Source organism: Caretta caretta, chromosome 8 (genome assembly GCF_965140235.1).
Source record: "Caretta caretta isolate rCarCar2 chromosome 8, rCarCar1.hap1, whole genome shotgun sequence".
In the NCBI taxonomy this organism is placed as follows: domain Eukaryota; kingdom Metazoa; phylum Chordata; order Testudines; family Cheloniidae; genus Caretta; species Caretta caretta.
This window is the reverse complement of record NC_134213.1, coordinates 11,341,385-11,363,043: the sequence shown is the minus strand read 5'-3', so window position 1 is coordinate 11,363,043 and position 21,659 is coordinate 11,341,385. Positions and strand designations below refer to the sequence as shown.

The window sequence follows — 21,659 nt, the reverse complement described above, 5'->3', positions numbered from 1 at the left end:
GACAAAGATACAATATTAAAACAAGTATTGATACTCAAAAAGGTTGCAGTGGGACAGGTTGTACTTCTGGCATAGTTTATTGATGAGCTTGAGATGACATTGTGTAGACAAATAAGCACCAGCATGCTAAGTGGATAGTGAGACACATGGCTACTGGGGCTGGCATATACATTTCTATTTTGCTGTATGTGTAAAATTTCTTTTCCTTTCCTATAGATTACATTTTCTAATCTAGCCTGGCTGTGGTGGAGGGGAAGAAATTTGCTTTTATTTGCTCAGAAGATTTTCTTTGGGATTTTGTACATTTTCATTTAATATTCATTTCAACGTAAATAGTGAGTGGGATCTGAGCGGTCACAGTTCTGGACCTGAACATGAGATGATATACCGAGAAATACCCTTTGCATTGGCAGCATTACTCCAATTTTTTGTCCCATTCTGACCCGACCTCTGTATGTAAACAGCTTGATGTAGAATATTTTTATGCAGAAACCTTGAGGAGAGGGGAGAGAAAAAAAGAGATTTAGGGGGTTTGACACATGGTTAGAAAGGGTTAAACATCCTGCAACATAAATAACCCTCAAAAGACATGTGGAGAGAGAATGTTTGTGTTTTTGTGTATTTACCTGTGTATGAGTAGGGTGGACAATGTAATCAACAGTCCCTGTCTATGCTGTATTCTGTTAGTTCAGAGGTCAAAAGAACATCCTAGCATTTAAATGAATTGCAAACACGGGATATCTCGGTATTCATCTCTCTCTGAAATGTACTGTGAATGGTGGAGGAATGAGCAAATGGCCTTATATTAATCCGTATATCTAAGTACCAGTGATGGAATGCCTTCAAAGTCATGCTAATTACCTTTTGAACTCCCAGCTTGTCAAAAGACATGAAATTGTATAAAAGATCCTTGAGTCTGCTTTCTGTCATCTCAGATCTGCTTAGGCTTTATCAGATCTGCTTAGGGGAAGTCTGAGTCACAAGACTGAGGGCCCAGTTATGCTGGTACGCCCTGAATATGATATTTGGACATTGGACTATAAACTATGAACTATTTCTGAAAGAACTCTTTGCAACTATAAAGCTCACCATCTCTGCTTTGAATCTGCACCTCAATTAATTGAGCTCATGTCTCTATGTATATTGATCTTTTAACCATTCTCTCTCTCTTGTTTTTAATAAATTTTAATTTAGTTAATAAGAATTGGCTGTAGTGTGTATTTGGGTAAGATCTGGAATATTCAATAACCTAGAAGGTCATGTGTCCAATCCTTTGGGATTGGTAGAACCTTTTCTTTTATATGATGAAATAGGATTTACAGAAATTTTCATCATATTTGATGTGGATACCTGGATGGAGGCCTGCGGCTGGTTCACTTTCAGGGAACTGTGTTGTTTGGACTTCTGAGTAACCAGTAAGGTAATAAAGAAGCTGTTTTATGCTGGCTTCGTAAATCGAAGTATTGGACTATCCACCAGCTTTTTGGGGTTTGTCTGCCCCATTCTTTGCAGTTCACCCTAATTGGGTCACCACAGCTGGCTCCCCGCTAGGACCCTGGTCACAGGGCGGATAAAGGAAACATCAAATTTTGATCATCTGCTCTGCTTGGCTGGTTATACTATGGCAATTTTCAGATTGTTTTCCAGTCTCGTACTGCCATTGTGCTAGCAGGGCTGCCATCACTACTGCAGTCCAGCCAACAGGACTCATTCATGAAACCGGCATTTCTGGGGCTTTTCTCGGGGGATGGGGTGGGACGAAGAGGTGAAGAAATGTTTTCTTAAAGACCTGAACTACAGTATATTTCAAGCTCCCTCTTTAAATACTCCACCCTTCCCCAACCCCCGGCTCTTTTCTTCTTCACTTTAGACCCTTATTTTTCTCCCATTATCTATACGGGTGCAGAGCTGTAGGGGACATGGAGTGGTTTGCTGATCCTGTTGATGGAGAACTTGGCCTGTTATGTATTTAAGAGTGAATGAGTTGTACTTGGATTTGAATACAGGACCAGACCCTTCTGAGTGAAACATGGACCTTGGCCTCCTCTATACAGTTATGTTTTGCTCAACTTCATTTAGGTTGTGCTTCTTCCATAGCTCTCCAGTTGGTTAAGAATGGAAGGTGAACTTATTCAATGACTAATCTTTAAAGTTGATCGAAGATTTATATATTGTAGCTCAGTTACCTGATCCACGAAGTTGGATGCCATTATTAATGGCATTATTCTTCACAAGGGTTTAACTTGTCCATCAATCATGCCACTAAAAGGTGCATACACTGCTGATCTGTCTCTGCACATTACGTCCACCCCCAGGTGCTTTCTTCCTTTAGGTCTGAAAATGTGTACATGTGCAAGTAATGAGACAATGCTGATTGACATATTCATTAGTCTTAAAGCCTGATATTAGATACACCATGTAGATTATTTAAGGCAACACAGAGGCTATGGCTACCATTGTTAGCTTAGTTGGGTTTCAGATTTGTATTTCTACAGTGGAGGTAGAAGGGTTTGAGGTTTCATTCCAGTTGTAATAATGGCAAATCCCTCTCAATTCTTAATCAGAGCTGGTCAAAAATTCCATTTAATTGTTCAAAAAAATTATTGGGAAAAAAGTTGTTACTTTTAAACTTCTTAAATTTTCTTGGAGTATACCAGGATTTCAAACAAAGGAAAAGAAAATATTGCCCACCCCCACTCACAACAACCACCTCAGAAGTGGAAATGTTTTCCTTTGCTGGAAATGAAAAATAAAAAAGAATGTGAGGTTTTTGATTTTTCAGTGAAAACCCAGAGAAATTCCTTGAACAAAAGGGAAATTTCCTCAAGAAGACATGGGAGGAAAAAGCCTTTTTTTATTAAATATGAATAAATAAAATGGATCAAAATGTTTTGACCAGCGCTACTCTTAAAGTCTCTCACTAGTTTCTTGGTGCTGCAGGCTGTCAATTCACTTACAAGGCTCAAAAGAACACTGGACCTTCCACTGGTGTAAAGCAACGTAACTCCAGTGACTTCATTGCAGCTATGCTGATGTATACCAGCTGAGCATATGACCTCTGAGCTGGGGACTGGGGTCACTCAAGTGTGTGGAAGTGAGATCATTTCAATGTTATTTCTTAACTAATTCTGCTCTGTCCATGTCTAGAGCAACAAAGTGAATAGCCTCAAAGAACTGCATATACAATTATTTGGTAGTTTGAGTCCAGTTCCTATTTGACAAATGTCCTGCCCCCTTCACAAAAAGTGCTCTCAGTATACTCCCATAATATTCACAGCCAAATCTGTCACAGCCCCATGTCTTGTTCCTAGGATTCCCAGCACATATCTGTCCACATGGTCATAGAATCATAGAATATCAGGGTTGGAAGAGACCTTAGGAGGTCATCTAGTCCAACCCCCTGCTCAAAGCAGGACCAATCCCCAATTTTTGCCCCAGATCCCAAATGGCCCCCTCAAGGATTGAACTTGCCACCCTGGGTTTAGCAGGCCAATGCTCAAACCACTGAGCTATCCCTCTCCCTGCAGCAACTTAAAAACAAATGGAATATACAAAAGTGAAGCAAATTTTCTAGTCTTAAACAGGACAGAAATGTTATATAGAAAAATGTTTGCTGTGCAACTAATGAAGTTTATAGGAGGACTCTAGAATTTCATGAGTAATCTGTGTTAGAATGTGTCACTTTCCCATACACGTTGCTTGTGTGCATCCCACAAACTAATGGCTCTGCATTTCTTTGCGTTAATATAAGCAGAATGGTGGGTTTTTTTTCTTTCCAGTAGAATGCTCTGTTCAGAAGACAAGATTTTGATTTTTTTTGTCATAAGAGTAAATGATCCTACAAAAAAGTTTTCCTTACAGGACTCTAAAAGGATTCCCATGCTCCACTTAGATCATAAACTGTTAGAGTCAGTCCCTGCTCCAATCTTATGTTTATACAGCACCTGGCACAGTGGGGTCCTGGTCAACGACTAGGGAACCTAGCTGCTACTGCAATACAAATAGTGTATAGCAACTGAAGCTAAGGATCAGAGACTACCCAACACCTTCAATTAAAATTAATTAATGATAGTCAAGGATTTGAAGGCATTATTTCACTCTGAAGTAGAAGTGCCGCATATGAGGTCCTAGGTGATTATGGATGTTGGCTTTCCATCAGGCGATCTATTCTGATATCAGCTTAGCTCATGGAGAGAGTCAGAAAACAGAAGTATATTCCTCTGTAGCTTCAAGCTGAGAAGCTGCCTGACAGCTTCATGAGATCACATGTAAATAATTTTTCTGCTTTTCCAGCTTTCCTAGCCCTGACCCTCAAGGCAGGGGACCCGTGGAGCTGGGGATTTGCAGCTTGCAAGAGTTCCAATAATGCTAGGATAGAGGTGAACAGAGATGAAGACCAATAGAGGACTAAATAAGCTGTGTCCAAAAAGCTTGCATAATTGCACCACCAATTACTTCTATTGTAGTTTTCATTAGGAACCAGCAGGCTGCGTTCATTGTTCAGTTTACCAGCCAATACATTTGGTCACAAGTCATATGAAGCTATAATATACTCTGGAACTGCCAAGTATTTGCGTTGTTTGTAACCTCCATTTCTCCAGGGAGTATAATTGGAAGGTCAGGCCCTATTCTGATGAAAATATTGATTTCAACTGCTCCATTTGGGGGTTCTTTAGTTCGTTAGGATCACACTTTGTGGGACTGAGCTCTGCTTGGTGTAGCTGAGGAGGTGGGGAGTGTGAAACTGACTTTTGGTGCCCCCTTCTCTCAACAGAGTCTGTTTCAACCCTCCAGAACCTCTTTTATGCTTGGAGGACCAGGGAGCAGGAAGGGGTGGCATGGAGCTGACTGTGCCCTCCAGGTGTTCCTATCCAAGGGGTTTTCCTAACTGGCTGATTAAACCAGGTTTCTGTGTCCTTTGTGCTTCCAGGCCAGAGCAGTGCAAAGGGTGAAGCATCTAGTCTATTATTTGTGTTGCATTAGCAGCATGCTAAGTACTTTACAGTTAGGTAAGAAGGAAGGGTCCCTATCCCTGTGAGCTTGCCATTTAACAGACAACATAGAAACAAACCAAGCGGCAGGAAAGGGGGCACTGAAAAGCTGTGCAACAGAGCCCATGCTTTGTACTTCCATGTCGTTTGTACAGAATGTGTGGGGAAGGAGTTTTTATATGCTCGTATTCAGTAGATTAACTAGCTACCGGGTGAAGGGAACATAGGTCTCCGTCAACAGGAAAGTGGTGGATTTTTATAAATAGGGAGCATGGCATGTGGGAAGACAAAAAAGCAAAGTGTTAGGGCCTGTCTACTCCTAAAAGTAACCAGTGTAATTAAATGGGTATCAACCCTCTTGTACAGGTGTAATTCTATTCATATAAATGATAATGGTGCTTATAGGCATTCCTGTAGAGAAAGGGGAATAAGATATACTTGTTTAGGGCACCTTTATACTTGTATAACTGCATCCACACTAGAGGTTGTACCAGTATAACTATTTCAATTAAAAAATAGTATCACTCCTAACTGACATAGTTATATTGGTACAAAAACTGTGTGCACACCAGGTGTTAGTCCAGTTTGTTTATTGCCCTGAAAGCAAGAACAAGGAGCTTAAATTTGATCCACGCTTACTCTCATTCTCTCTTTCTGAAGATAATATCCATAATCAGTCATACATTTTGTTGCTATCATACTCCCAGCCATTGACTTGTGGAGGATTTCTACTGATCGCTCAGTCCCATCCAAATGAAAATATTTAGGCTCTGAGTCTTGCAAGGGCCTTTGTCAGTGACCAGGGAGATGCCAACAGTCATGTATGCCAATCTAGTTGCATTGCTGAACTGTAGTCAGGCTGTCCATACCTCTTAGCAGGCTTCTTCAGGGTAGCCACCACTGTATACTATTTGTGCATCATGGGAATGGTGGTGTCCTGTTTTCTTTTATTGCAAATTCTGATGCAGGTTTGAGTGTGTGGGTTAACCCTGATTAACTTCAAAACATTGACCTAGAAATCAGGTATGCAAATTTTGAGGGTGTCTCTCACTAGCTTAACTAGCAACTAGGGTTGTACTGAAAATTGGCGTCAAGCACAGGAGGTGTGCCCCAACATTTTGGAAGGGTTACATACAAGAAAAATTGATCTTCTCTAGTAAGCCTCTAGGGAAGGAGGTGTGGAGCTCCAGGTTGCACAAATCTTGTTATGAAACATGTAGGGGGATGTGCTGATTAAAGCTGTGAGAGTAACTGTTTTTTTTATTTTTGGTTTGCTGGCCATTAACATTTTTTTAAACTTTTTAATTTTTTATTTTTAAATAAAACTGAAGTAAATTTCCAAACAAAATAATTTGGACTCAAAAATTTAGTTCTGAAAATGTCAAAATGGAACTTTTTTTTAAAAAACCACTCTGTGAATTCATCATATGTTCCTGAAATGTTTCAGTCAACCTGTCAGGGTTCCCTGCAGGAGGTTAACTACCCTGCCTTTAGGCAGAGAAGAACTCCAGCTGCTCTCAGCTCAAAACCTCTCCCTGCTTCCAAGCAGCCAAAAGGAGAGAGAAAGAGAGAAAAAAGTTTTGTTTAAACCCCCTGTGCTTCTGATTCAAAATGATCCCACTGCTAACACCATGTCAGGGTTTCCTTCCCACCCTGAACTCTAGGGTACAGATGTGGGGACCCACATGAAAGACCCCCTAAGCTTATTTCTACCAGTTGAGGCTAAAAACTCCCCAGGCACAAATTCTCCCTTGTACCTTGGGTTTAACTAATGCTGCCACCACCAAGTGATTTAACAAAGAACCAGGGAAAAGGACCACTTGGAGTTCCTCTTCCCCCAGCAATTCCCTCAAGCCCTTACACCCCCTTTCCTGGGGAGGCTTGAGAATAATATCCTAACCAATTGGTTACAAAATGATCAAAGACCCAAACCCCTGGGTCTTGGAACAATGGAAAAATCAGTCAGGTTCTTAAAAGAAGGATTTTATAAAAAAAAAAAAGGTAAAAATCATCTCTGTAAAATCAGGATGGAAAATATTTTACAGGGTATTCAGATTCAAAACACAGAGGATTCCCTTCTGGGCAAAACCTTAAAGTTACAGAAAACAGGAATAAACCTCCCTCTTAGCACAGGGAAAATTCACAAGAAAAACAAAAGATAAACTAATCCGCCTTGCCTGGCTTACCTCTACTGGTTGCAATATTGGAGACTTGGATTGGGATGGGTTGGATAAGATGGATTTCTGTCTGGCCCCTCTCAATCCCAAGAGAGAACCCCCACACAAAACAAAGAGCACAAACAAAACCTTCCCCCCCTCCCAAGATTTGAAAGTATCTTCTTTCCCCATTGGTCCTGTTGGTCAGGTGCCAGCCAGGCTATTTGAGCTTCTTAACCCCTTACAGGTAAGGAGGAGTTCTAGACTACCCTTAGCTGTATGTTTATGACAACCCAAGTCTGCATTTTTGGGGGGAGAAAAAATTGTGTCCAGAAAGTTGTTTTTTTCCCCAGCTCTAGTACTCCTTTGTAGTTCAGATAAAAGAACAAAATGGGTGAAATGAAGAGGCGAGTGAATGTGTAGAATAAGAACTAATAATATGAAGAAATAAATATCGTTATGGAGTCTCTTTCCTGTATAAGGAATAAATTCTGCCTTTAGATACATGTGCGGCACCCACTGAAGTAACTGCTGGGCATATCCCAGGCTGGAGTTTGGTCAATAAGTAACTATGTCATCACAGTACTTGCAATATGACGTAGTCCTTGAAGATCCTTGTAAAAGGCTGTCATTGGCCTGAAACATATCATCCTATTACCCTGCTGGGAAAGGGGTAAGTGGGCAATGACTTGTTATCCCACCTAGAGAGAAGAGATGTGGGTGTAGCTCTGTCTAGGGAAAGCAGTCCTGAGGGAGGAATCAGAGAAAGATGATTTGAGCTGCTCCTTACTGTTCTCTTTTTTTAAAGAAAGGCAGACCCCAGCAAGGAGATGAGTTTGGAATCTATATATAGTATTTGTGCAGGTTGGGAAAGGCATCTACTGACCATACTAAAGAAGGTCAATACAATTCTGCTGGTGCCTCCGTTATTTGTTCCATCTTGGTCCAATAAGAATACCAGTTCACAATCTCTCTCCTTAGAAGCTAGATCCTGCTCCTAGCATCAATGTTACCCCTTTTTACCCAAGCAACTAGTCCAAGTTTCGGGGCTCCGGGGATGTTCCAGTTGGAAGTAGAACTTGATAGGATCTGGTATTTTTTCTGATGCAGTTTTGTTTCTTTACAAAGAGTGTATAAAGTCCTGTGTCTCTGAACACAGAAGGAATCGAATAGCAGGAAACAGCAGGAGCACCCTTTTCAGCCAGCTCCCTGACTCAAGAAACCTTTCTCCAATTTTTTGCAAGGGTCAGCCACTGCACTTTCAGATACTTCTTTACATAAGAACATTAGAATGGTCATACTGGGTCAGACCAAAGGTCCATTCAGCCCAGTATTCTGTCTTCCGACAGTGGCCAATGCCAGGTGCCCCAGAGGGAATGAACAGAAGAAGCAATCATCAAGTGATCCACCCCTGTCACTCACTCCCAGCCACTGGCAAACAGAGGCTAGGGACACCATCCCTGCCCATCCTTGCTAATAGCCATTGATGGACCTATCCTCCATGAATTTACTTAGTTCTTTTTTGAACCCTGTTATAGTCTTGGCCTTCACAACATCCGCTGGCAAGGAGTTCCATTGTTTGTTTTAAACCTGCTGCCTATTAATTTCATTTGGGGACCCCTAGTTCTTTAGGCACACGCTCTCTCTTTCATATTCCGAGTTTTGCCCCGTACTGCACAGCTGTCCAAAATAGTACTCAGGCAAAAGCTCCCTAGCGGTTTCTCACGGTCCTTTTGTCCTAGGTGGCAGTTTTATGTTTAACAAGGTTCCATCCAGCTCATAACAGTACTTTATTCAGATATACTCCATTTATTTTTATGGACTCTCTGTGGAATAATGTATTTTTCAATGTGAGTATAGGTAGCAGAATCTGCCCCTTCGCAATTTAATAGAGAAACAAACCTATAGACATATTCTTGTGCTGAATGGAATGATGCCTCTTCAGCCATGTTATTACTATTTGCAGAAGAGGAAAAAGGTTACAATATCTGATACTCACAACAAATTAATCATATATGCCATGTCCATGATGAGTACGCCTAGAAATCATGTAGCTGATGTATGGAAAAGAATAACATGCCTTTATCTACACCCAGGAGAGTACAGTTCTATGGTTTCACACTTTAATTGTATTTTTAAATCCTCTACAATTATTCAAAGAATCCAGTTGAACTTCCAAGAGCATTTATTATTTCCTGATAAAAATGATTATAGAGAGAGATACTGTAGGTATAGGTACTATAGGATTATATAGGTATATAAGGGGTTAAATTAGCTTGGTTAAAAAAAATTATAGCTTGCAGTTAACAGTCATGGGAAGGCCTTGAAAAATGTTACTCTTGGTTGGAAATACTCCGCTTGAAATGTGGCTTAACTGGAAAAATTGGACCTAAAAGGTAACTGATAACATAAGAGGAAAAGTCCTTGGAAAAGGTCCAGATTATCCGGGATGGTTCTAACAACAAAGGAGGCGTGTGCGTAGTGAACCAGTAATGACTCCAAACAGTCCAAAATGTGGGTTTTAGCTAGGATAGTAACAGCAACATGTTACACAGTAACAGCCACTTGTTTGCTGCACTATATAAAGGAACCAGGATTGCTAAGGGTATTTATCAGATCCTATCCAAACATGCTGAAGCAAGCCAGGATGCAAGAGTTATCCCGAGACTGATCCTTTCATGAGTATTCTGATCAAATACTTACGGATGTGTATTATTGTATGGATGTAACTGCTTACTGCTTAAGCTTTTAAACATGTTTGGGGCAATTGCACAAATACAATTTGGCCTTTAGATTTAATAAAGGAATTTATGGTTAAATGGGTGTTACGGTGGTGACAACGATATCCAACGGCTATACAGAAGTGGATACATCCACTGAATCAGTAGTAAAGAGGGGATGTGAGAAATATGTCTGAGCTACTAATGGTTCTGCAAAGGCCTTCACAATGAACATAGAGGTGCAAGTGCTAGAGGAGCCAACTAGGGGGGGAGCTTTTCTTGACCTGCTGCTCACAAACCGGGAAGAATTAGTAGGGGAAGCAAAAGTGGATGGGAATCTGGGAGGCAGTGACCATGAGTTGGTTGAGTTCAGGATCCTGACACAGAGAAGAAAGGTAAGCAGCAGGATACGGACCCTGGACTTCAGGAAAGCAGACTTCGACTCCCTCAGGGAACGGATGGGTAGGATCCCCTGGGGGACTAACTTGAAGGGGAAAGGAGTCCAGGAGAGCTGGCTGTATTTCAAGGAATCCCTGTTGAGGTTACAGGGACAAACCATCCCGATGTGTCGAAAGAATAGTAAATATGGCAGGCGACCAGCTTGGCTTAATGGTGAAATCCTAGCGGATCTTAAGCATAAAAAAGAAGCTCACAAGAAGTGGAAGGTTGGACATATGACCAGGGAAGAGTATAAAAATATTGCTCGGGCATGTAGGAATGAAATTAGGAGGGCCAAATCGCACCTGGAGCTGCAGCTAGCGAGAGATGTTAAGAGTAACAAGAAGGGTTTCTTCAGGTATGTTGGCAACAAGAAGAAAGCCAAGGAAAGTGTGGGCCCCTTAATGAATGAGGGAGGCAACCTAGTGACAGAGGATGTGGAAAAAGCTAATGTACTCAATGCTTTTTTTGCCTCTGTCTTCACGAACAAGGTCAGCTCCCAGACTGCTGCGCTGGGCATCACAACATGGGGAATAGATGGCCAGCCCTCTGTGGAGAAAGAGGTGGTTAGGGACTATTTAGAAAAGCTGGACGTGCACAAGTCCATGGGGCCGGACGAGTTGCATCCGAGAGTGCTAAAGGAACTGGCGGCTGTGATTGCAGAGCTGTTGGCCATTATCTTTGAAAACTCGTGGCGAACCGGGGAAGTCCCAGATGACTGGAAAAAGGCTAATGTAGTGCCAATCTTTAAAAAAGGGAAGAAGGAGGATCCTGGGAACTACAGGCCAGTGAGGCTCACTTCAGTCCCCGGAAAAATCATGGAGCAGGTCCTCAAAGAATCAATCCTGAAGCACTTACATGAGAGGAAAGTGATCAGGAACAGTCAGCATGGATTCACCAAGGGAAGGTCATGCCTGACTAATCTAATCGCCTTCTATGATGAGATTACTGGTTCTGTGGATGAAGGGAAAGCAGTGGATGTATTGTTTCTTGACTTTAGCAAAGCTTTTGACACGGTCTCCCACAGTATTCTTGTCAGCAAGTTAAAGAAGTATGGGCTGGATGAATGGACTATAAGGTAGATAGAAAGCTGGCTAGATTGTTGGGCTCAACGGGTAGTGATCAATGGCTCCATGTCTAGTTGGCAGCCGGTGTCAAGTGGAGTGCCCCAGGGGTCGGTCCTGGGGCCGGTTTTGTTCAATATCTTCATAAATGATCTGGAGGATGGTGTGGATTGCACTCTCAGCAAATTTGTGGATGATACTAAACTGGGAGGAGTGGTAGATACGCTGGAGGGCAGGGATGGGATACAGAGGGACCTAGACAAATTGGAGGATTGGGCCAAAAGAAATCTGATGAGGTTCAATAACAATAAGTGCAGGGTCCTGCACTTAGGACGGAAGAACCCAATGCACAGCTACAGACTAGGGACCAAATGGCTAGGCAGCAGTTCTGCGGAAAAGGACCTCGGGGTGACAGTGGATGAGAAGCTGGATATGAGTCAGCAGTGTGCCCTTGTTGCCAAGAAGGCTAATGGCATTTTGGGATGTATAAGTAGGGGCATAGCGAGCAGATCGAGGGACGTGATCATCCTCCTCTATTCGACATTGGTGAGGCCTCATCTGGAGTACTGTGTCCAGTTTTGGGCCCCACACTACAAGAAGGATGTGGATAAATTGGAGAGAGTCCAGCGAAGGGCAACAAAAATGATTAGGGATCTGGAACACATGACTTATGAGGAGAGGCTGAGGGAACTGGGATTGTTTAGTCTGCGGAAGAGAAGAATGAGGGGGGATTTGATAGCTGCTTTCAACTACCTGAGAGGTGGTTCCAGAGAGGATGGTTCTAGACTATTCTCAGTGGTAGAAGAGGACAGGACAAGGAGTAATGGTTTCAAGTTGCAGTGGGAGAGGTTTGGATATTAGGAAAAACTTTTTCACTAGGAGGGTGGTGAAACACTGGAATGTGTTGCCTAGGGAGGTGGTGGAATCTCCTTCCTTAGAAGTTTTTAAGGTCAGGCTTGACAAAGCCCTGGCTGGGATGATTTAATTGGGAATGGGTCCTGCTTTTGAGCAGGGGGTTGGACTAGATGACCTCCTGAGGTCCCTTCCAACCCTGATATTCTATGATTCTGTGATTCTATGATAGAGCAAATGTTGGGGTAAAAAGTGTATATTTCACTCAAACCTGTTTTCTTGCATAGGACTTGATCACTTGGAGGAAAGGCCCTTTATACAGTAGTAACTGAAAAATACATAAATGTAATTACACCCAACAGACTTACATTGAATGACAGCAATTCACTTAAAAACAGAGAATGTTTCCTCTTCCATGGTTCTGGCCCTTACAGGACTGCAGATAGAGAAACAGTTTAAAATGGTCTAAGCCTTTTGATCTTTGTCATTATTTAAAACCATTTAGAGGCTTTTGGGAGAAACCCCAAATTGCTGATGGAGTTAATATACTATTACCTGTCTATAGTCTCTCTTATGCGATAGACATAGATTAATACTTTATTTTACTGTAATCTTTCAGTAACTTCTAAGGATTTTGCTGTTAAAGTATTTATACAAAATTAAGATGCTGATTTTCAAAAGCACAAGTGGCAGTTAAGACCGGATCTGCCCCTACTTCCTGAAGAGTGGTTTTTCCAGCAAAAAATTCTAGTTTAAAATCAGCAATATTACAAAATTATTTTGACTTACCAGATGAAATCAAGGTGGCAACAATGACTGTTCTGACGATGAGCATCTTCGTCTGTATTACCAGAGTTGTGGTTTCAAGTGAAGGATCTAAAATACATTGCTTTCAATTTATGCACTCCAAAAGAGGTTGTTGTCTCATTTCCCAGCCAATCAGTCATTATCAGGGAAATTTAAGGAGCGTCAGTTATCTTGACTGGGAACAGAGCCTTTTCTCTCGTGGTGTCCCAGCAGGGCAGATAATAAACAGTGTGGCATCGCCTTTGGCAAAAGTACTTATGTGGTATAGGAGAATGCAATGCAATTAACTTGTTTGGGGTGTTTTTAACAACTGAACAAGGGGTTTAAAAATAATAAGGGGAGAATTCAAGGACAAATGGCAGACATCTTTCTCTGCACTCAGCAGTCTGTAGTTATCTTTCTGAAATCAGGAATTTAATTGGATGGAAGGTGGGAAGAGAATTCAAAGTAACTTGTAAAGCTACTTGGGCAGGTCTGCAGACAAACACCGCTTCCCCCCCCACACCCTTTGGGGAGAAATTCAGCTACTTGGACAATTATGTACTTCACAAGGTGACCACTGAGTAATGAATAAGGTAAACTGAAGCTATTTTGGGGAAGGGAGGGAATGTGATCTATTGCTGATAGCTGTGGACTGAGAGCTAAGTTTGTATTCTTGGCTCTTCCTCTGCCAGGGGTATGCCTTTAGGGAGTTGTTATTTCCCAAATGGCCTAGCTGTAAAAAAAAAAAAAAAAAAAAAAAAAAAAAAAGGAGAGAAAAATTAGGTCACATATAATTTTATTATGGGACTTTCAGACATGGTGGATGTACTCTCAGCCCTCTTCCTTTCATGTCCCCTTTCCTTTTACTTTGAAGTAGAATACATACTTTGGAAGAGAAGATTTTGATATTATCTGACATAGGAATAACTGATCCAACCACCAAGTCTGTCTTACAGAACTTTGAAAGAATTTCCATGCTTGACTTAGATTGTAAAATCTTTGGAGCAGGGAATCTCTGTCTGTTGTTTGTACAGCCCACGGCAGAATGCGGCTCTGGCCCATGACTGGGACTCCTGGGTGCTTTTGTAATATAAATAATGAATAACAACTGGGGATTTGCAGTTTGCAAGTGTTCCACTATTGCTAGGAAAGAAGCGAGCAGCTCCAAGCCCCTTCTTCCATGCAGCCCTCATCTAAAGCCTCCTGAAGCCTATTCTTGGACTTCAGTGCACTCCAGATCAGGTTATGGACCCTGGACTTCAGAAAAGCAGACTTTGACTCCCTCAGGGAACTGATGGGCAGGATCCCCTAGGAGGCTAATATGAGGGGGAAAGGAGTCCAGAGAGCTGGCTGTATTTTAAAGAAGCCTTGTTGAGGACGCAGGAACAAACCATCCCAATGTGTAGAAAGAATAGTAAATATGGCAGGCAACCAGCTTGGCTTAACAGTGAAATCCTTGATGATCTTCAACACAAAAAAGAAGCTTCCAAGAAGTGGAAGATTGGACAAATGACCAGGGAAAAGTATAAAAATATTGCTCAGGCGTGCAAGAGTGAAATCAGGAAGGCCAAATCACACTTGGAGTTGCAGTTAGCAAGAGATGTTAAGAGTAACGAGAAGGGTTTCTTCAGGTGTGTTAGCAACAAGAAGAAAGTGAAAGAAAGTGTGGGCCCCTTACTGAATGAGGAGGCAACCTAGTGACAGAGGATGTGGACAAAGCAATGCTTTTTTTGCCTCTGTCTTCACGAAGAAGGTCAGCTTCCAGACTACTGCACTGGGCAGCACAGGATGGGGAGGAGGTGACCAGCCCTCTGTGGAGAAAGAAGTGTTCAGGACTATTTAGAAAAACTGGACAAGCACAGGTCCGTGGGGCCGGATGCGCTGCATCCAAGAGTGCTAAAGGAGTTGGTGGATGTGATTGCAGAGCCATTGGCAATTATCTTTGAAAACTCATGGCGATCGGCGGAGGTCCTGGACGACTGGAGAAAGGCTAATGTAGTGCCCATCTTTAAAAAAGGGAAGGAGGAGGATCCGGGGAACTACAGGCCAGTCAGCCTCACCTCAAAGTCCCTGGAAAAATCATGGAGCAGGTCCTCAAGGAATCAATTCTGAAGCACTTAGAGGAGAGGAAAGTGATCAGAAACAGTCAGCATGGATTCACCAAGGGCAAGTCATGCCTGACTAATCTAATTGCCTTCTATGACAAGATAACTGGCTCTGTAGATGAGGGGAAAGTGGTGGACATGTTATTCCTTGACTTTAGCAAGGCTTTTGGCACGGTCTCCCACAGTGTTCTTGCCAGCCAGTTAAAGAAGTATGGGCTGGATGAATCGACTATAAGGTGGATAGAAAGCTGGCAAGATCGTTGGACTCTACGGGTAGTGATCAACAGTTCAATGTCTAGTTTGCAGCCAGTATCAAGTGGAGTGCCCCAGGGGTCGGTCCTGGGGCTGGTTTTGTTGAACATCTTCATTAATGATCTGAATAATGGGATGGATTGCACCATCAGCAAGTTTGTGGATGACACTAAGCTGGGGAGAAAGGTAGATACGCTGGAGGGTAGGGCTACAGTGACCTAGAGAAATTGGAGGATTGGGGCAGAAAAAATCTGATGAGGTTGGGGCAGAAGATTGGGGCAGAAGAAATCTGATGACAAGGACAAGTGCAGAGTCCTGCACTTAGGACAGAAGAATCCCATGCACTGCTATAGGCTGGGAATCGACTGGCTAAGCGGCAGTTCTGCAGTAAAAGACCAGGGGATTACAGTGGATGAGAAGCTGGATATGAGTCAACAGTGTGCCCTTGTTGCCAAGAAGACTAACAGCATGAACCATGACGTCCATCATTTCATGATCACTTTCACCCAAATTACCTTCTACCTTCAGATTCACAACCCATTCTTCCCTGTTAGGCAGAATCAAGTCTAAAATGGCTGTCTCCCCGCTTACTTCCTCCACTTTCTGAAACAGAAAGTGTTCCCCAATGTATTCCAAGAAATTATTGGAAATTTTATGTTTTGCCTTATTACTTTTCCAAAAGATGCCTCAGTAATTAAAGTTCCTTGTAACTACCAGGTCATTTGTTTTTGATATTTTTGTTGTTTGTTTTAGAAATGCCTCATCCACCTCCTCTTCCTGATTTGATGTAGACCCTTACCATAACGTCACCCCTAACATCCGCATTTTATCTTTACCCAGAGGTTTTCAACTAGTCTGCCTCTCAGCTCCTTCTGGACCTCAAAACAAGTATACATATTCTTGTTGTATAATGCAACCCCTCCTCCCTTTATTCCCTGCCTGTCTTTCTTAAAAAAGCTATCCTGCTCTATTCCAATATTTGAGTCACCCCAAAATTTATCCCTCTAAGTCTCTGTGAAGCTAATTAAGTCATATTTTAGTTTAGGCCCAGCCCCTGGCCCTGGCTGTTTCATGCAGGGAAAGAGGACATCCCATCATCCTCCCTCCCCCTGCAGCCCAGCCAAATCTAGCAGCTGAGCCCAGCGCAGGGTAGGAGCCACTGGCCACGGCATCCCCACCCCCACAGTGATTTACCTCTTCACTGGGGAGACACATGTGACTGCTCTTGTGGCTTCCCTTTGCTTTCCTATCAGAAAGTCATTTTTCTATGGGGAAGCAAAGAAATCTGTGGGGGACATGAATTCTGTGGGCGTGCAGTGGCGCAGAATTTCCCCGGGAGTAATATACATTTTTATTTTGCTGTATGTATAAAATGTCTTTTCCCATGGACTACCTTTTTAAATTTACCCTCTCTGAGTAGGAGGCGGAAGAAACTTGCTTTTGTTTGCTCAGATGATTTTATTTGGGATTTTGTACATTTCCATTTAATATACATTTCCATTTATAAGTAGCGAGTGACATTAAAGCGGTTACATTTCTGGACATGAACATGAGATGTTATACCAGGATATACTCTCTGCATTGGCATCATTTCTCCAATGGTTTGCCCCTTGTTGATCCGACCTCTGTATTTAACAGGCCTGATATAGAACATCTGGACACAGAAACCTTGAGAGGAGGAGGAGAGGGGGGAAAAAGATTTAGGAAGGATAAAGGAAACATCAAACTTTGATCATCATCTGATCTCCTTGGTTGATTTTACTCTGACAATTTTCTGATTATCTTCCAATCTTGTACTGTCATTGGTGTTAGCACTGCTGGGAGCACTAGTGCAGTCCAGCTAACAGTATTCATGAAGTTGGTGTTATTAGACTGGTGTCTTTGGGAGGTCAGGGGAGGAATTTTTTTCTTACGGAACCAAACTATCATGTATTTCAAGCTCCTTTTTATTTTCATCTTTTTTTCCTTCACTTTAGGCCCTCATTTTTGTTCCTTTGTCTAAGTGGGTGGAGAGCTAGAGGGGAAAAGGAGTGTGTTGCTGGTGCTTTTGTTGGAGAATTTGGCCTGCCTTGTGTTTGAGTTAGAGTTGTACCTGTATTCAAATATAGGACCAGATAGTTTTGAGTGAAACGTTGACATTGGCCTACTTTACACAGTTATGATTTGCTTACCGTCTAAGTTTGTTTAGATTGTGCTTCTACCGTAGCTCTCCAATTGGTTAAGAACAGAAGGTAATCTTGTTTAATGACAAATCTTTATTAAATATTTAAATATTAGTGTATGGGAGCTCAGTTACCTGATCCACGAAGTTGGACACCATTATCAATGACACTGCTCCCTCCATGGGGGTTAATTCGTCTCTCAATCGTGCCAGTGAAAGGAGCATACACTGTTGAGCCATCTCTGCATATAACATCCACCCCTAGGTGCTTTCTTCGACCGTCCTTTCTGCAAATGTGTAAGTAATGAGACAATGCTGACTTACATGTTCATTAGCCCTAAAGCCTCACACGAGATACACCAGGTAGATTTAAAGCAACACAGGGGGGTATGGCTACCATTGGTAGCTTAGTTGTGTTTCAAATTTTTGTATTTCTGCAATGGAAGAAGGGTTTGAGGGTTCAGTCCAGTTATAATAATTGCAAATCTCTCTCAACTGTTACCAGAACAAGTCAAAAATATATTATATTTTCCATAAAACTTATTGAAGAAAATAAAATCTTCACTTTTATACTTTTTTAGTGTTTTGGGGGTATACCAGGGTTTCAAAAAAACAAAAAGTAACAACCTACCCACCCCCAACATAGATATTTCCTTTGTTTAAAATGAAAAAAAAACTTCACATTTTGAGGTTTTTGATATTTGTGAAAACAGAAAAATTCCTTGAACAAAAGGAAAATTTCTCAAGAAGATCTGAGAGGAAAAAAAGCCTTTAATCATTGAGATTAAAAAATAGCAAATTAGTGAATTTGATAGAACTGTTCAAAACATTTCCATCTACTCTTAATATCTCCAGTTAGTTTGATGGTGCTGCAGACTCATTTACAAGGCTCAAAAGAACACTGGACCTTCCACTAGTGTAAATCAGCAGAACTGCAATGACTTCACTGCTGCTATGCTGACTTACACAGGTTGAGCACCTGACCTATTTGTTCGGAACTGAGGTCACTCAAGTGTGTGGCAGTGAGACCATTTCAATGTCATTTCTAAACTAGTTCTGTCCCACCCGTGTCTAGAACAACAAACTGAACAGCCTCAGAGAGCTGCATGTGAAATCTGGTGGTCTGAGTCCAGTTCCTAGTGGGCAAATGTCCTGTCCCTATCACAAAAATCCTTAGAAACAACATTAAAGTAACTAAGGACCCATCCATGAGGGCCAAGGACTGAATGGGTCATGGAGACTACTCTCTCCTTATTCTCAGAGTGATTTTGTCACGTGAGGGATTAATGCACGCTGGAAGGATTGTTGTCCTGGTTCTTCTTTAGTGAACTGCTCTTCAGTGGTATCATTCTGACAGACTTCAGAAGCCCTGATTGCTTTAAATGATGGTTAAACTCAGAAGTTTTGGTTCTTGGTGAACATCTCATTATTTTAGCAACAACAACGAACAAACAAAACACTCGTTCCACACACAGAAAAAGTGCTCTCGGTATACTACCTTGGAGCTGCATAATATCCACAGCCATATCCATCACAGCCCCTTGCTTTGTTCATAGGATTCCCGGCACATATCTGTCCCCATGGTCCTGCAGCAACTTAAGAAGAAATGGAATATACAAAATTGAAGCTTTTTTGCCTTGTACAAAACATAATGTTACATATTAAATGTTTGGTACGCAACTAATAGATTTAAAATAGGAGGACACTGAACTTTCTTTAGTAATATGCGTTATCATGTGTCACTTTCGAATAGACATTGGTTGTGTGAGTGCCACAGATGAATGGCTCTTTATTTCTTTAAGTTAGTGTGAACAGAGTGGTGTTCTTTCTTCTTTTAAATAGAATACACAGTACAGAAGAGAAGATCTTGATATTTTTGACACAGGAATAATTGATCCAAGCCAAGTTTTTCTTTCAGAACTCTGAAAGGATTCCCATACTTGACTTAGATTGTAAACTCTTTGGAGCATAGGCTCTTTTTTGTGTGTGCATTTGTACACCACCTGGCCAATGACTGGAGCACGTAGGTGATACTGCAATAGGAATAACAAATAATAACTTAGGCTAAGAATCGAATAGCCGAAAACAGCAAGAGCACCCTTTTCAGCCAGCTCCCTGAACCAAGAAACCTTTCTCCAATTTTTTGCAAGGGTCAGCCACTGCACTTTCTGATACTCCTTTAGGCTCGCTCTCTGTCTCTCATATTCCCAGTTTTGCTCCATACCACACACCAGCCCAAAACAGTACTCAGCCAAAAGCTCCCCGGCAGTTTTGCATACTCCTTTCATCCTAGGTGGCAGATTTATGCCCAACAAGGTTCCACCCAGCTCATAACAATACTTCATTCTAGATTTGCTGCATTTATTTTTATGGACCTGTAGCGGGGCGAGACTCACCACTGCGGTGCCTCCTGCTGGTCGTCCAGGGAATTAGCTCTTCACCAGCACTGGAGTGCCCTCTGCATGCCAGTGTCTCCCCTGCCACTGGCCCCGTGTCCCTCCTGGACCCCGGTGCCTTTTCCCCTGGGGTTCTGCCCCAGCAGGACCCCCACTCTGGGTTTCCCCTCCCAGAGGAACCCCCAACCCTCTAAACCCACCTTGCCTCAGTGGCTACTGCCAGTCATCAGCTAGCTCCCATTCACTGGGGCAGACTGCACTGCAATGGCCACTTATCACAGGCCAGGGGGTAGGACCTGCTGTCTTTGCCTATCCTCAGGCTGCCCCTCTGCAGCCTAAGTGCTTCTGTAGGCTTTCACCAAGGCCTGCAGCCTGTGGGTTTATCAGGCTGGAGCTCCCCAGCTCTCTTTGCCCTTCCCCAGAGCTGCTCTGCTCAGGCACCCTGTTCCCAGGCAGCTCACCTTTCCCACTCCAAGGCTAGAATGGGACTCCTCAGCTTCTGGCCCACTGCCCTCTTATAAGGGCTAGCTGGGCCCAAAATGAGCTGTCCACAGCTGTGGCTGCTTCCCCACAGCTTCTCCCAGCGGTTCTCACTCCATTTCCCAGCTGCAGCCCTCTCCAAGGCTGCTTTTCACCCCTGTTCTGTGGGAGTAGGGCAGCTGCCCTACTTGAGGACCCTTTGTAGAATAATGTATTTGTCAATGTGAGTATAGGTAGCAGAATCCATCCCTTGGCAATTTAATATAGAAACAAACCTACAGAAATATTCTAGGATGATGCCTCTTCAACCATGCTATTACTATCTGCAGTCGAGGGAAAAGGTAATAATATCAGATACTCACCACAAGACATTAATCATGTACGCCACCTCCATAATGAGTTCACCTAGTAATCACATAGCTGATGTATGGGAAAGAATAACATGCCTTTCTCTACACACAGGAGAGTATAGCTCTATGGTTTCACACAGTAGTTTAATAGTATTTTTAAATCCTCTACAATTATTCAGAGAATCCAGTTGAACTCCCAAGAGAATTTTTGTTTCCTGATACAGTGATTGCATAGAGAGATACTGTAGGTATAGCTGTTGTCAGATAATATAGATATGTAAGCGGTTCAATAGCTTGGTTAAAGAAAACACATGTTTACTGTTAGCAGTTGTGGGAAGGCTTTGAAAAATGGTCTGCTTGATTGGAAATACTGGGCTTGAGATGTGGTTTAATTGGGGGTGGGATGGTGTGGGGGAATGGACCTAAGAGGTAACTGATAACATAGGAGGAAAAGACCTTGGAAAAGGCCCCAGTTATCCGGAATGGTTCTAACAGTAAAGGAGGATTGTGCCTAATGAACCAGTAATGACTCCAAACAGGCCAAAACCTGGTTATTATGACATCACTTGAGTCAATATGACATCAGTTGTTTGCTGCATTGTATAAAAGAACCAGACTTGCTAAGGGTATTTCTCAGATCCTTCATGCTGAATCAAGCCAGGTTGCAAGGGTTATCCCGAGACTGATCCATTTGTGAGTATTCTGATCAAATGCTTATGGAGTGTATTATTGTATGGATGTAACTGCTTATTGCTTCAGCTTTTAGACATATTTAGAGCAATTGCAAAAAGACAATTTGGCCTTTAAATTTAACAAAGGAATTTATGGTTAAATGGGTGTTGTGGTGTTGTCCTGCATAAACAATTCTATCGAACGGCTATACAGAAGTGGATACACATACCAAA

General features: G+C 42.3%; 1 protein-coding gene across 1 annotated transcript in view; it reads right to left on the bottom strand.

Moving 5' to 3' along the window:
• The window catches only part of LECT2 (leukocyte cell derived chemotaxin 2), a 62,548-nt gene that overhangs the window by 11,514 nt on the left and 29,375 nt on the right, over nt 1–21,659 (bottom strand). The window contains exons 5-7 of the mRNA XM_075131948.1: nt 19,027–19,123; nt 17,664–17,815; nt 16,880–17,035 (exon numbers count right to left, since the gene is read on the bottom strand). Of these exons, the coding sequence (XP_074988049.1) occupies nt 16,880–17,035; nt 17,664–17,815; nt 19,027–19,123 (405 nt within the window). The remainder of the gene's footprint in view (nt 1–16,879; nt 17,036–17,663; nt 17,816–19,026; nt 19,124–21,659) is intronic.